Here is a 16069-nt window from a genome sequence, read left to right on the forward strand (position 1 = left end):
CATGCCTTTCACTCCTGCTTCCAGATAATATTTTAATGATGACTGAAGAAGGCTTTAGGGTAACGAAAGGAAGTATGGCGACTTTAACCTTTGTACTGAAACACATGTATTACCCTCTGCTACAGCATACATAAGCATAAATCGAAAGTTTTCAGGTATGTGCTGATGGAGAGCAAGTGGCTATAGGGCACTTACACTGTTTTTCACTGCTAGAAAATTAGAAGGCATTTTACCACAAGTGAAATGATGGTGGTCAGTCCCTACTGGAAGCTTACATACATCACAGGATAACACTGTCTGGCATGATTACCCGTATTTGTTCAAGAAAGACCCGTGACCAAAATATCAATGATTTTGCAGGTCAGGAATGAAATGCTTTGGAACATCTGTATCAAGAGAAGCCAAGCCTGCACTATGTTTTGTTTTACGTAGGAACATCAGTGCATCACTTTACATGACCACTGAAGTTCATTATTTTTTCTCTTAAAAATACATGTCGAAAGAAAAGCAATTTTGTTAACAAAATAAAAAAGCCATTTCTTGTCTTTCCTCCACACCAAACTCAAGCTCTAAAATTGTGACATGTTCATTTACACTGACATGATTTGTAATAAAAGCTTCATTATACAGGACAGCTAGAAGCAGAACTGTCTTGAAGGATGAATCATTCTCCTAACATTATGATTCACCCTGGTACCTTTACTGTCAACCAAACCCAATGGAATAAAATAGCTGAAAAATGAATATTAGGGTTACAATATTAGGCAAGGTCATTCTAACTGCACCCATGGACTGTCACGACCAGCCTCTTCACCACTCGTTTTTAATGCTCTCTCTCCCCTTTTTTCCTTCCAGATTTAATTACTTTTTCTGACTAATGTGTGTTCACAGTATAAATAGTACAGAATGTCTTGTGTGAAAGAAACTGCTAATGAATCTGTATACGTGGGATCTGTCCATTCTGTGACATGTTTTCCTTTGGCTTTAACACCATTGGTGCTAAATGGTATGTGATGCTGACTATGTGTAGGCAATGAAGGCCAGAGCAGGATAGTTCTAATAATATTGGGAAACAACATCTCCTAACAGTGCAAATGAAGAACTTCCAAATTGAGGACGGTTCTTGTAAATTGGAAAAACCAGAATTACTTGGCCTGCTGAATAGGAATACAAAATAAAAGTAAGAAACACAGGAAACTGAAGTGCTGAGATTAATTCTGTCTGATGATCACTGCATATCACTATAATAGGAAAATTATCACCGAGCAACCAAAGGATGGTGAAATTTAACACTCATGCCAATGTGTTAGAAGCTATTTAATACTAAGAACAAATATCCATCTTAAAGTCTCATTTATTCACAGATGAGAATTTTTTTCCACCAAGAGGATATCTATATCTACACACACACACACACACACACACACACACACACATACATACACACACACACATACCCATGCAAAGAGAAAACCCACAAACATTTGGGCATCTTTAAATAAGCTATCCAAAATATCTATGATGAAATCAGTAATTGTTCTGTAAATTCATATAAACAAATATTACACTAAGAGGATCTTAAATTTGAAGGTGCAGCTATTCCTGATTTGAGTGCTTAAAGGTAAGACTCCTTGCAAAACAGTACTTCTGCCTTTTCACAAATGTGCATTACGAAACAGTCTAACTCAGGGGTAGGCAATCTATGGCACGTGTGCCGAAGGCAGCACGTGAGCTGATTTTCAGTGGCACTCACACTGACCAGGTCCTGGACACCGGTCCGGGGCGCTCTGCATTTTAATTTAATTTTAAATGAAGCTTCTTAAACATTTTAAAAACCTTATTTACTTTACATAACAACAATAGTTTAGTTATATATTATAGACTTCTAGAAAGAGACCTTCTAAAAACGTTAAAATGTATCACTGGCACCCAAAACCTTAAATTAGAGAGAATAAATGAAGACTCGGCACACCATTCCTGAAAGGTTGCCGAGCCCTGTAACTAAGTGATCACATACTACAGTAATTCTAAGATAATGGAATATCTTTCTACAACTTGTGGAACCTGTGGCTCTTTGCCTGCACACCAAGCAACTCGTGCAGCAGCTCTCCTTGACTGTCACAACTTACTGAGTCAATAGGGACAGAGCCAAAATCTCCAGTGGAGCTCTTACTTCAGTCCATTCAAACTTGGACAACAGTTTCCAGTACAAAGCCAAATTAGCCAGATGTTTGTGTATAGTGCAGCATCCTTAGCTCAGGGAGCGGCAACCTCTGGCACGGGGTTCGCCAGGGTAAGCCCCCTGGCGGGCTGGGCCGGTTCATTTACCTGCTGCATCCGCAGGTTCGGCCGATCGCGGCTCCCACTGGCCGCGGTTCGCACATCCCTTGGCCTGCGCCACTTCCCATAGCCCCCATTGGCCTGGAGCAGCGAACCGCAGCCAGTGGGAGCCGCGATTGGCCGAACCTGGCGAGCCATGTGCCAAAGGTTGCTGATCCCTGCCTTAGCTGCACACTTGGCATGAAATTTACTCCTGTGCAGAGGAAAGCCCTATTTTCAAGGCTAAAATTAAAACTTAAGTGGCATATATGTTAACCTTCTGGACAGAAGTGACTGTCACCCTATAAGAAACTCATGAAAACCGTGCACTGTGCATACTCAGTATGCAATTTTCAGAGGTACAAAACTCAGTTAAATCTAAACCAATTTCCTCCAGAATGCACAAAGATCCAAAGAAGTGGGCTGTAGTCCACGAAAGCTTATGCTCTAATAAATTTGTTAGTCTCTAAGGTGCCACAAGTACTCCTGTTCTTCTTTTTGCGGATACAGACTAACACGGCTGCTACTCTGAAAGATACTTCTATACAAATTGGGCTATTTCTGTATAAATATTCAACTTCCAGTTCCCAGCCATTTTGGCTATAGAGGTGTTCAAATAATGGAAAACATCTATTTATTTCACTCTCATATGCCTCTAGAAGAGCTGATGTGATTTTGCTTAAATTTGCCAAATAGTTCATTGCCAGGCAGAAAAGCCTCAAATTAGTCTTTCCCATTCCTCTTAGAATACAGTACACATGCTAATATCACAGAGCAGGTAAGAAAAAGAGTTATTTTTACTCTGTTCTGCGTTAATATTTTGCAGATTATTAATTCATGCAGTGATAGTTCATCTGTGAATACACACCAAAAACAAACAAAAAACCCCAACCCCAAAACAACAACAAAAAACCTACTGTATAATTTACATAGCTTCACATCACAGGATTAATAGTTGCTTGTGTGAAACTTCTAAACAGGTTTCCAATCAAATCCATCTTCTAAACAAAACACTTGTAATGTTCTCAGACTGAGTTGATGATGCTGACTACAAAAAAGTAAATAACAGCAAAACTAAATTCCATCATATTCCTATTCTTTTTTTCCCCGATTGCCAGCTGCAGTGCTCTCAGAACTACCACAGCTGAGCCCCATTTGAATCAGAGGCAGAAAATAGATTGATCAGCTTGTATCTGAGTTAGCATTGTATATGCACCAGAGATTAAAAGAAATGAGACTAGCATACATACGGTCCCATCCTATGCACAGTTTTGTCGTTTACCTAAAAGGGAGAAGCCAATACTGGGCTCAGACCTGACTTTCAGATGTGCTGAGCAGCCATAACTTTCATTGCCTAAACTGGACACTCAATTCCCATATTTGGACGGTCAGATCAGCACACAGACAGTTCCAGGGTACCCATCTGAGAGTCCAGAGAGGGAATTGGGCCCTCATCTCAAAAGTGAGCAATTGTCTTTCCAATCTGCTCTAAAGCGAAGTTTGCACACTATGTAGAATGAAACTTCATCCCTTTCCTGGAGTTTGGCTCCATTAATATACTGTAGCTCAAGCCTTCTCCTCAGGCTTGGCCAGTCCTAGGGTTCCTAACTAAAGACTGTTCTCCAGTGCTTAATTTGTACCAGGGCTTGTCAGGGCTGAGCCCTGGCACCTTTCGGCTTGGCAATTCATAGCTCCAGCATTTCTAAGCTTGCTGCATCAGTTACAAATGTAAAAAAAAAAAAAAAAATTGCTTGATCTCTGGCACTTCTTTCATTGCAAATTAAGCACTGCTGTTCTCCCATACCCCAGGTCTTCTCTCTCTCTCCAGAGAACCACTCCCACCACTCATATCTGGCCAGGGTAACAAACCTCTGACTTCACTGAGTCTGCAGAACCCACTTAACCTTTCTCAGACCATTCAAAACCTGCTAGCTCAGTGTGGTGTTTCAGGGAAACACAGTTATGCCAAGTTTGAAAAATGTGTCCACAGCATTTCCAAAACTAAGTATTACTGTTTGTGCATGTGTATATACAGTATGTAAATAGAGTTACAGGGCACTATATAAGGAGAGCTCAGCAAAACTTTCATGATGCATTGAATATAGAAAATCTGTGCGCTAGGATAATTTAGGGTGTGCTTCAGGCTACGATACTGATCGTGAGACAAAAGTTGTAACTATCCTGCAGATTTAGATGCTGTTTCTACCATGACAATACAAATGAGGAGGCAACATTTTGTACTAGCCTGAATTGCTGCCATCAAAGAGAGAAATCTTATTTTCTAGGAGCATAATCTGATTTTTGCCTCAAGAAGCTGCAGGGTCCAGAAATAGATTGGGCTAGTGGTATATCATCATGAGAATTACACACAGTCAGAAGATTTTTGTACTAGCAGGCAATACATTCAGGATTCATTTCATGGTATACCTTAAATTCATTTTTGTAATATCTTTAGAATCATCTGTAGAAGCTCCTAGGTAAAGATTTACTCTACAGAAAACCTAAAAGAATATCATAACCTGCTTTGGCATTGCATGTAAGCTAATAACCAGAACACCTCACTTATGCTGCCAGCAACATCCCTTGCTCAGGAAGCTCCTCTGCATTCTACTGAGTCAATACTGTTATAATGGATCAGAGTTTCCAACAGAGTTTCTGTTTTTCCAAACAGAAAAAATATCCTGCAATGTGCAGGAGGTCAGACTAGATGATCATGAGGGTCCCTTCTGGCCTTAAAGTCTATGAGTCTGTGAGAAAAATATCCTGAAGTTCAGGGTTCATTGGTCATTCAGAACAATTCCATTATCACAATACAGTAAGTGGGAATTGCAACTACAATTTTCACACTGATTTCATTTAATACTCCTCAAAAATCTATCTTAATCTATGCAATGCAGTCACATTTAGGTGAATATGTTATCACAAAAAATTATTGGTAGAACAGGTGACATTGAAACCAGGCTTTTGGCTAAAATTATTTGCTATCATATGGAAAACATATAGAAGCCAGATTCTCAGATCTATGCATAATGGGCATGCCCCAAAAATGTGTGCATACATGCAAAACACCACGTATGTATAAGCAACTCAGTATTTTCACTGTAGAGAAGGTAAGCATCGAACTATTTATAAGTCTAAAAACATAGGCTTTTCAGAGTGTGTTACTACACCCATGTTTGAAAACTTGGCCCAGACAATGAGAATAAATTTTAGATGCTTCTCTCTCTTGGCAAAAGAAAAAAGATGAGAATGGTTGAACAAGGAGCAGCATTAACCTTAGTCACACACTGCAACAATATTTAAATAAAAACTTAAAACAGATATTTTATGAACAAATATTTTCCTGGGGTTGGTGTGGGATAACTCCTGCCAGGCTAGTAATCTAGTAATTTCCCCTGATGGCTTTCATTTATTTTAATAAAACATTCAGTCTCTAGTCTTTATGGTTGCAATGATAACCTTTAATGTGGGAGAGGTACAACTACTTCTCCCTCCCCACCAATTTAGCTACTGACTCTTAGGAAATAAAGGACAGAAATAAAGTTTCTCACCTCTTGCTTGTAGTCCAGGCCCACATGTCTCATGGGCACCTGGGCTGTCCTGGCGAACATACCATGGTACCAGTTGGCATCTGCGCCATTTGTGTGTCTTCCACCTGCAACAAGGAAAAGGATAAATTAGAAACAATACATCTAAATGATATCCGTCAAAATGTAAGTGAGGAAAATATGCTAGATTACTCCAGAAACAATAACAAATGATTACTTATTATTAGCCTATCACAGATTATCCACAACAAAAGTTAACAATGGCATGAAGCATGTTGAGTTCTCTTCTTTGTTATCATTTTTTTGCTATGCTCCGCTTATAGCTCCTATTAACTTCAGCAGGACTTGCAGGTACTAAAGAACACCAAATTTACAGTTTTGATTCTCATCTTCATCAGCTGCTCCATACTAAGTAGCAGGGCAAGATCAGAAATTAGGATAATCAAAGCCGAACCCAGAAACCGTCTCCATCAGCACTGGTTCGGTTTTCTTGAAACAGACATATTAGGATGGAAGACCAATCAACTCCGGACCATGTTTACTAAGGAATGTCACTACATTGCCAGCAATACAGTGTTGCCAAAAGCTTTGGTAGTGAGATAGGGTTGCCAATGATGCACATAAACTGAATATCCTGGCAGACCACCTTAAGGACCTAGGTAGAGATGGATCTGGGTGGTGCTCAATCTCTTTTGGATTTGCAGTAAGATGATGGAACTTGTCTTCCTTCATGTATTTTAAAATTCCAAGCACTCTACTGGCTTTCAACAAATAAATAATGAATATAACAGCTGTAATAATTCTGTTGCCAGGATTTGTGTATCTGTGTCTTGTATACCACTTTGACATTTCACCTCAAATTTTGCAGTACTAATATGTTTAAACACTTTTTCTTTATAATCTGATTTTGATTACTATGACTCTGAGCATATTTTATATTTTTCATAATAAACAAGTGACTGGATTTGTGTACAATTATCCATTTAATGAAAGGGCCCCCTCACTGTGTTTATGCGTTCAGGGTATTTTAACATTAGTCAACAAAAGCCTACTGCATATTGAAAATTGAAAATGTGGCTGTGATGGAGTGAGTTATGAACCTGACTTGTTTTGCATGTGGAAATGTTGGACACAGTGATTGCACAAGCCTAGCCATGCCAAAGGCAACCTGTTGCACTGCATTACAGACAACTGCCCTGGGACAAGTGCTTGACACCTCACTGAAGGATTCTCATTGAGAAGCCATCAAGACAGCAATATGGAACCACCAGCTTTGAATGACTTTCAGCAACTGACCCATTCCCATGGAACAATAGTTTTCTATATAAGTGGATGAGGCATGACTTGTGGGGAGAAGGCTGGAGTGTCCCAAGTTGAGAGCATGACAAAGAGGAGAGACAGTACTTAAAAGAGGGGTTCTGATCTGTGTGTGCAGGTGGGGGAGACCATTGTGCACTAAGGTGAGAGCAGGAGGGACTCTGGCTAGCCTGAAACATCAGCAAAGGGGTGAGATCCAACTAGTGGAGGGAGCATCAGAGGATTTTTGTTTTGTTTTCAAAGATCTATAATACTTGAGTGCTTTAAGAATATAGGTTCAGGGGTTAAGAAATTCCTTTGCTAAGTCCATGTTCCTTGTTTTCCCACCATATTATTTGAGAAGGGGTTAAACTAAAAGTTCAGAGTGCCCTCAGACTAGGTGGAGCGCTGAGGGAATGTAAGTGACTTGGGATGCGGCTCAGAAGGTCTCAGACACTGATTTCCAGGTCTAGGATGGCTGGGCAGCAACGCCCCACATCCCAAAGAAGGATGCCCACACAAGAGACTTTAGCCAGGGAGTGTATAGTCCCAGATCTGGAAACAGTGATTAGACTCCAGCCAGATCCAGTTGGCTTGGAAGCACATGGGACCCAGAGATTGGGATCATGTCCAACAGATTAGTGACTATATAGTGGGACATGGGACCAGGTTGTTAACAGTGGGGAAAACATAATTTAATCAAAACAAACAACAGGGATGAGGAATTTCTAGAAGACTGAAATAGATAAAATAAATCAATACTGTACGGATTGGATTATTCAGTTGCATATTTAATTCAGTTATAAACATCTATTTTAAAAATGTTCTGAAGCTGCTACAAAATGTTCATCATAATACTGTAGAAGTTAGGTGTAGATTGCCCCAGAGTACACAGGGCCTTGAATATAGCAAAACCTATGCAGGATGTCCCGCTGTAATCTCAACTGAATTGAGTCAAGTGAAAAAAAAAATTAAATGCATACATGATTCATATCACCCATGTGCCATAGCCATCAGCTGTGGTACTACCGTGATCCATCAAGGTGTGGCTTCATGTGAGATCCTCTCTTCTTTAGCCCCAGCTTTCAGTGTAACCTGCCTTCCTTGTGCTGCTCCCTGAACTGAGGACGGAGTAGGGAGCTGGCAGTGTGTGTGTGTGTGTGTGTCATACTATGTGCCCGGGCCAGAGAAGAAGGGTGCTAGAGGGAGTAGAGGGAAGGGTGTTTAACATTAGTCCCTTCCAAGAAAGTTAAGCTGCCCTGCCTAGCACTGCTAGAAACCCAGTGTTCTCCTGCACACAGCATCCTGCACACACCAGTGCTCAGATGAAACTCCAGGAAATCACCTGGTTTTGAAGGTGTTAAATAGCTGAGCAGCAGCCAATGTTTAAGGGATAAAATGATTAAGCTGACACTGCAAAGGAAAGTTTTAAAATTATATTTGGAGTGCTGTGTTTTGGTAGCTTCAAGCACTGTAATCATATCCTCATATACCATTCAATTAGATATGCTGTAATCTCCTAATGGATCGGAAGTGATAATTCTCTGACACAGGATCAAGGTAATACATTAATAACCTATATTTGTTTTCCATTCTGTCGTTGCCAAAGGAAAGGACATTTATCAGGATCATTACGACAGAGTGGTAGCATTTAGGAGAAACAACAGGTGTTCTTTGCTACCAGGGAAGAAACAGGATATTACTTTTTGAATCAACCATGTCTTTCAATTAAAAATTATATTTATATAGTACTGTCCATTCAATACAACTAGTTTCCCATTACTGGAAAGGTCTAAAGATGTCCTTAGATGGCACAGAGCCACTATAGTGGCTCCCATGCAGTCATACTTATAGCCCAAATGCGTGGGACGCATAGTCAGGTTACCCTTATATCCTGGCAATCATTACGTGCTGGAATGGTCTTTTGGGTCCTCTGGTGAAGATTACAGCAGCCATGAGGATGCTCTAATCCAGGGATCGCCAACCTTTGGCATGTGTCTCGCCAGGGTAAGCACCCGGGTGGGGCGGGCCGGTTTGTTTACCTGCCACATCTGCAGGTTTGGCCGATCGTGGCTCCCACTCGCCGTGGTTCGCTGCTCCCACTCGCCGGTTCGCCGCTCCAGGCCAATGTGGGCTGCGGGAAGCGGCACGGGCCTAGGGATGCGCTGGCCACTGCTTTCCGCCGCCCCCATTGGCCTGGAGCGGTGAACCGCAGCCAGTGGGAACTGTGATTAGCCGAACCTGCGGACGCGGCAGGTAAATAAACCGTCCCAGCCCGTCAGGGTGCCTACCCTGGCGAGCTGCGTGCCAAAGGTTGCCGATCCCTGCTCTAATTATAAGAAGATGGATTGTTGGATAATTGATTAATAGTTTTGGGGTTGGATTGGAGTGGATGCAAGGATAGCTTAAAGCCACTTGTGTGCATACCTTCTTGAGCTGTGGCAAAATGTCCTTTCTTCTCAGAGGCTGTCATCCTCCAATACAGGAGATGACTGGATTTCAGTAATACTACATGTATTTAATTTACGAAACACTTTTAGAACATTTAGAAAGAAAGCTTTTACATTTGACTGCTCTCATACTGTGCTCCCAAAGAATTGCTAAGAGATAATTATTCAAATATCTGAAAGTTAACCACCAAAGAGTTGATGTTGTGATGTGTATGACATTTATATCTGCAGAGGTTAAATATGTGTAATTAGAAGCAAAACACTGGAACTCTGGCTGCAATCCAGATGTAAATCCAACAGAATGTTAACACAATTGGCCAAATACGGGCCTCATGTAAATGGGTGTTACTCCATCTGAATCAATAGAATTGCACCTGCTTTTACCAGGCCTGATTTGGCTCTGTACCCTATTTTCCCTTGCACTTCACAAGAGGTAAGAGCTGAAGAGACATGAATAATTTATCATAATTTATTTGGGTTACCTGTAAGTATAGCACACAGGAGAAGCCTCACATTCCTTTTCCTCATATAACGTGTCTGGGCAGTCACGGCCACCATTTGCAGGGAGCTGGAGGATGACTCGATGGCGAGACTGTTCCTTTACTGTGACATCACCTACCAAGAGCACAACAGTGGTGTTTATTTCCCGCTCACACACAGAAGATTTCTAGAATTAGGATTATACTGGGACTGTAGTAATTAGAACTAGAAAAGATTTACATAATTGATTCTGTTGCTGTACAAGACTAAGTTATTTTGCCCATAACACAAAATGAATGATATTAATCTAATATTACACTTGATCTCAGCCAAAGGGCGAAAAAGAAGCATTGTACAGAAAGCATTTCTGTCAATAACAATATCAATACATACACTGTACGATTGAGTGATATGCTAGATGGGTCTGATATGCTACTATGCTGTACGGCTTCATAGATTATTTTATCCTTAAAATTAAGACATATAAGCAGAAATGTACATAATGCAGTGAATAATAAAGCTCCATTCCCTAAAGAGCCCAATAACACAATCTAATTCTTTTACCCTTATCTCCACACCCAGGAGGTGTGTGGCAGATTTAATTTATGCATTAGTCTTTATCCAAGATTTATTTTAACTACATCTGTGTTTCCCATATGGGACTCATATTACCCTACAATCGACTACCTTCCTCAAGAGCATGCACCATGTTTAAATGTGAAGTTTTATTTCCCTGCTATGACTTAATTTACTGGTCACACATTTTTCATTATTAGAGACATTTAGTATTGATGATAAATAGTAAATTATTTTACGTAAAAATTAGATTGTGGTCATATTCGAAAAATCCGAGCTCTGGGCAGAAAAAAATATGAGTGGAACCATAACTCTGTAGTCATTCCACAGCCCACAGCACTGATTTGCTTTTAAAGCTACCACAATCTAGAAGTTTTAAGTTAAAAATATACATTTTGTAAAAAATAGCCTTAAAAACCTAGTATGGATAAATCGTGGCAATCTGGTCCTAAACAGCAAATAAGAGCTTCACTTTGGGCATTAGTGTTGCTCCAAGCCATGCTGAGTGGGCTGGTAATAGCTTCCAAAAGGTCACTGCAGCATCTGGGCAGACAGGGCTCCTAGGCAACACTCCAACATCAGTGGCTGAGACGTGAACAACACAAGAACTGCTACACCAGACTCCGCCACCGAGGTATTCTTCACAACAGGAGGAATTCTCAGGTAGTCAGTAAAGTAGCCAGAGCAAGAGCCAGGATCTGTCCCAAGGCACAAGGCAGAAGAGACTCCCAGAGATGCTGCTGACAGCAGCAGCAGGAACAGGTGATTATTGTAAACTGAACATTGTTGCAAAGATATTGAGATAACATTTGGCTACCGAGTAGAAATGATATTCATTCCATTAATCGATTTACTATCTCATTTGCCCCTCCCTATTATCTTGTTTATAGTCAGTGTGTTTCAATTTGCAGTACATGTTCTTGAGGATACCCTCAAGTTATTAAGAACCTTTTTTAAAATAAAAGAAAACAGGACAGTTTTGCACCCTTCTCAGAGAACAACAGACCCCGCAGAAGCATCTCAGTGAGAAAATTATAATATTGCTCTGAAATTATAGAATAATAGAAGTGATTCTAGGGTTTCATAGTAATATTATGGTTATTATGAAATAATTCATTGCAAGTTTTAAGTAGTATACCCAACACTGTGTACTATCAAATTCAGTGGTCCCAGCTATCATATTTTTAAGGTTATACATTTAATCTCCCTAATGCTTTATTAGTTGTTGTATGCTCCAATAACTAATTGGAATTACTGTAAAAGTGACTTTGTGTCCTTTGTAAAGCATGGAAAATTGACTGACATTTAAAGAGTGTTTATTTGATACAACAATTTCATTTTTTTTATAATAAGTGACAATGAGTAATCACCATGTGATTCCACAAGGGAATTAACACACATGAACATGGAATTACATTATTGACTATGCCTATAATAGTGCATATTAGAAGAATATCTCCTGTTAAGCTTAAAAGAGAAAAAGTGATAAGGCAGAAATATTGGGGTAACAGTAATTTTTTCAATGCTTCTGCTGTAATGATAATTTCAAAGCAATAAAAATTCAAATACATCTATGCTTTGTAACTTCATTTAAAAGCCGTGACAGGTGCATTAAAAAGACTTTGCAGTGGGTGTTTAAATCAGAACCTTAATATTAATTTGAATGTTGGTTATTTTTGTGGTTTATTTTCTTATGATTCTGAAGGTAGTATAAAAGGGAATGGACAAAAATGAAAGAGAACCACTTCTGTTAGACTTTAGACTCACATGATAGAGACTTTTAACCTGTGTTGGGCCTACTACAATCATACACATTTGTTAAAACGAGCACAGAACCAAATTTTGCCCTAGGATACTTGCTCAGGTTTTCCAGTGAAGTCAAACGGTGCAGTATGTAAGGGCAAATCTGACCTGCATTTAAAATGTTTTTCTAGTTGTATAACTGCACTGAAATCTTCAATGGTGTTAGAGTATTCATGTCTATGTGACTAATGAGCTATTTGTAAAATGTCAAATCCAACAAAAAGTTTGCAATACAAAAGTAGGCAGAGTGGGGAAAAAAGCTATTACAAAATATACATAATTAAGTAATAAAGAAAATTTAGAGTGTCTGCACACAGTCCACTGGAAACAGGCAGCTGTAAGGACAGTGTTATAAGGGGTTATAGAAGGTTTTGTGCAATTACTGTATGTTGTTTTAATATTCAATAAAAATAATCATTCACCAGAGCAACTGCTATGTCACAGTGGCCTCTCCCTGAAATACAAGTGCACCATCTAAGAGAAAAAACTTTGCCAATAGCCAGGGCCGGCTCCAGGCACCAGCTTCTCAAGCAGGTGCTTGGGGCGGCCGCTACGGAGAGGGGCGGCACGTCCAGGTATTCGGCGGCAATTCGGCGGACGGTCCCTCACTCTGCCTGGGAGTGAAGGACCTCCCGCCGAATTGCCGCCGCAGATCGCGATCGCGGCTTTTTTTTGGTTTGTTTGTTTTGGCTGCTTGGGGCGGCCAAAACCCTGGAGCCAGCCCTGCCAATAGCAATCTGTCAGAAGAAGCCTACACAGTAATTAACTGTGTGGTTTATTTTTAAATAATCTGCCCTCTAATACACAGTGAATTATATTACCTTCTTGACATGGGGAAGAACACAATGTCCAGTCACTGTATGGAGTCACAATACAGTCTTTCCTACAAGGAAGCAAACAAGGCCTCACTGTTTCTGGTCGAAGGCTTTCAGGACATCTAGGAAAAAAAAGGAACATTATAAAATGAATGATCATTCTATGACAGTGTTAACTCCTGAGGGATGCTGAGCACCTGCAGCTGATCAGCACTGCTCATGACTGAGCTATGATTGGATTTTTTTTTAACCATTTAAATGCTATCTTCTATATTTTCAAATGTTGCACAAGGTGCTAGGTGTATGAATACATTTAATGGGAGTCATATTCTTATAATCCCTCCCCGCCTCCCGCACTGCTTTTCAGTTTAAGGATAACGATTCCAGTTGCCCTTTGCAGGAAAGCACACCCGGCAGTTGAGATGCAAGTAATCTTGATCTGCACGAGACAGAACAATCATCGAGTGACGGTGGAAAAGCTAGAGCAAGAAGTCTTTGTTATCTGTACTTCTGCAGAGCTTACGAAAAATGATATAAAGAGATTTCTTAGGATGGTTATTTAAATCCAGCAGTTTAGATGTTGCTTATGTTTAGGCCTTGTCTACACTAGAAAGGGTCTTCAAGATAGTTATACCGGCAATCCCTCCTAGTGGAGAGACAGTTTATATCCACAAAAGAGTTATTTGAACTGGAATAGCTTATTTTGTTTGGTGAACTGGTAAAAGCTACACTGATTTAAAGAACTCTTTAAAGAACCAGTTCCCCAAACAAAATACGCTATGATGGCAAAAGCATTTTTTTTTTTTTTTTTTTTTTTTGCTGGTAGAACTGCATTTACACTAGGGTGATTTTTGCTATGTTTGCAAAACATTTTTGTATAGACCAGACCACATTTAGCACAGTTCTTGACAACATATATCAATAACTAATCTACATTCATGCACATTATGGTTTTCTAGGATTTTAGAAATCTGGGAGATTCAAACTGGCTATGTGCATTCATAAACCAATACAAATTTGACATGAATTAAGGAACACAGCCACTTGATTCAGAAAAGGACAATTAGATCATCCAGTTTTCTCCCCTATGAATGTAGGATTTTTTCCTGTATTTATTTTGTCATGGAAAGGATCTTGTGCATTATGTGCTAGTGTTTATTTATGCAAAGACATTACATATTATGACCCTGATTTCCACTACAGCCAAATTGTGCTTGGATGAACTGGAGTGACAGCTGCAGGAAGCTGGCTGCACCTTCCTGATTCTCAGGTACCCAGCCCCAGTGGATGTAAGAGTAGCAGGGAGCCTGTTCTGACTTCCATTATTAGTATATGGTCTGCAGCAGGACATGCCACCACCTCCTGCCCACAGAAGACTCTTGACATGCCCTCTCCCTCCTCTTACACCAGAGGGGGTGGGGGTGACTGAAGCACCTCTGCTAGCTTTCAACTGGCAGAGATTTCTTCTCTAAAAGGGGAACTCTCGCCAACTATTCTGACCCTTTCAAGTTCATTTTGTGTCACTTACATAGCACAAAGTAGCCTCAGCAGAATGGAGAATCGGTGCGTTTGTGTGTGTGTGCGCGCACACGTAATCAAATACACTTGCCAATTATAAAGAGTATTTGCCAACAGTTACCACACGATGACTACGTTTTCAGATTCCAGAGTGGTGGCTGTGTTAGTCTGTATCAGCAAAAAGAATGAGGCGAACTTGTGGCACCTTAGAGACTAACAAATTTAGAGACTAGTCACAATACTCCAACAAAAAAACTTCAAAAACAGACTCCAACGAGAAACTGCTGAATTGGAATTAATTTGCAAACTGGACACCATTAAATTAGGCTTGAATAAAGACTGGGAGTGGATGGGTCATTACACAAAGTAAAACTATTTCCCCATGCTAATTTTTCCCCCTACTGTTACTCACACCTTCTTGTCAACTGTTGGACATGGGCCATCCTGATTATCACTACAAAAGTTTTTTTTTCTCATGCTGATAATAGCCCACCTTAACTGATTAGTCTAGTTATAATTGGTATGGCAACACTTATTTTTTCATGTTCTCTGTGTATATATATCTTCCTACTGTATTTTCCACTGCATGCATCCGATGAAGTGGGTTTTAGCCCACAAAAGCTTATGCCCAAATAAATTTCTTATGTTTTCAGAGTTTTTCCTATTGTTAAAATAGGAGATATCTTTGGTAACTGTTTGATAATGTTTGGCAATTACTGACTTCCTAATGATTTTTTTTTTAACATAAAAATGAGTATACAGACACCACAACATTGACAAAATACCTAAATTACACAATCAAGATTATATGCAATTTGACTAAATGAGGGCTTCATCTTTCATGAAGACTGCAGGTTCCAGCCCTTACTCAGAGGCCTTTTGATGAGGCAATTAGTTCAATTAAAAAGCCACTTCTATGTTTATGAATGTTTCTATTTAGTATATGTGGCTTAAAGCAGGCTATTGATTTTCTTTTCCAACCCTTATTCAAGGTGAAATGAAACAGAAGTGATATGAGCTGACATTTGTTACTTGTAAGGTAGATAAGGCCAATAATATTGATTTTATCATATCACAGTAATCCGTTTTATTAAGGGAAGTTTAAAATGAGGTTTCTATTTACATTTTCATGTCGAATGTATGCTCTTTAAAAATGATTTGATGAATTTAACATGACAGTTTGAAAGATAACCAATGCCTTTTTGTTCTCATTTCACAGGATTTGTCCACGACAAGATACAATAGTCCTGTTTTCAAAATTTTA

General features: G+C 39.7%; 1 protein-coding gene across 1 annotated transcript in view; it reads right to left on the bottom strand.

The window, feature by feature from the left end:
- The window catches only part of THSD7A (thrombospondin type 1 domain containing 7A), a 539203-nt gene that overhangs the window by 93965 nt on the left and 429169 nt on the right, over positions 1-16069 (bottom strand). Inside the window, exons 11-13 of the mRNA XM_042856716.2 lie at positions 13294-13409; positions 10096-10228; positions 5871-5974 (exon numbers count right to left, since the gene is read on the bottom strand). Coding sequence (XP_042712650.2) covers positions 5871-5974; positions 10096-10228; positions 13294-13409 — 353 coding nt within the window. The remainder of the gene's footprint in view (positions 1-5870; positions 5975-10095; positions 10229-13293; positions 13410-16069) is intronic.

The sequence above is a fragment of the Chrysemys picta genome, chromosome 2, assembly GCF_011386835.1.
Source record: "Chrysemys picta bellii isolate R12L10 chromosome 2, ASM1138683v2, whole genome shotgun sequence".
Classification (NCBI taxonomy): Eukaryota; Metazoa; Chordata; order Testudines; family Emydidae; genus Chrysemys; species Chrysemys picta.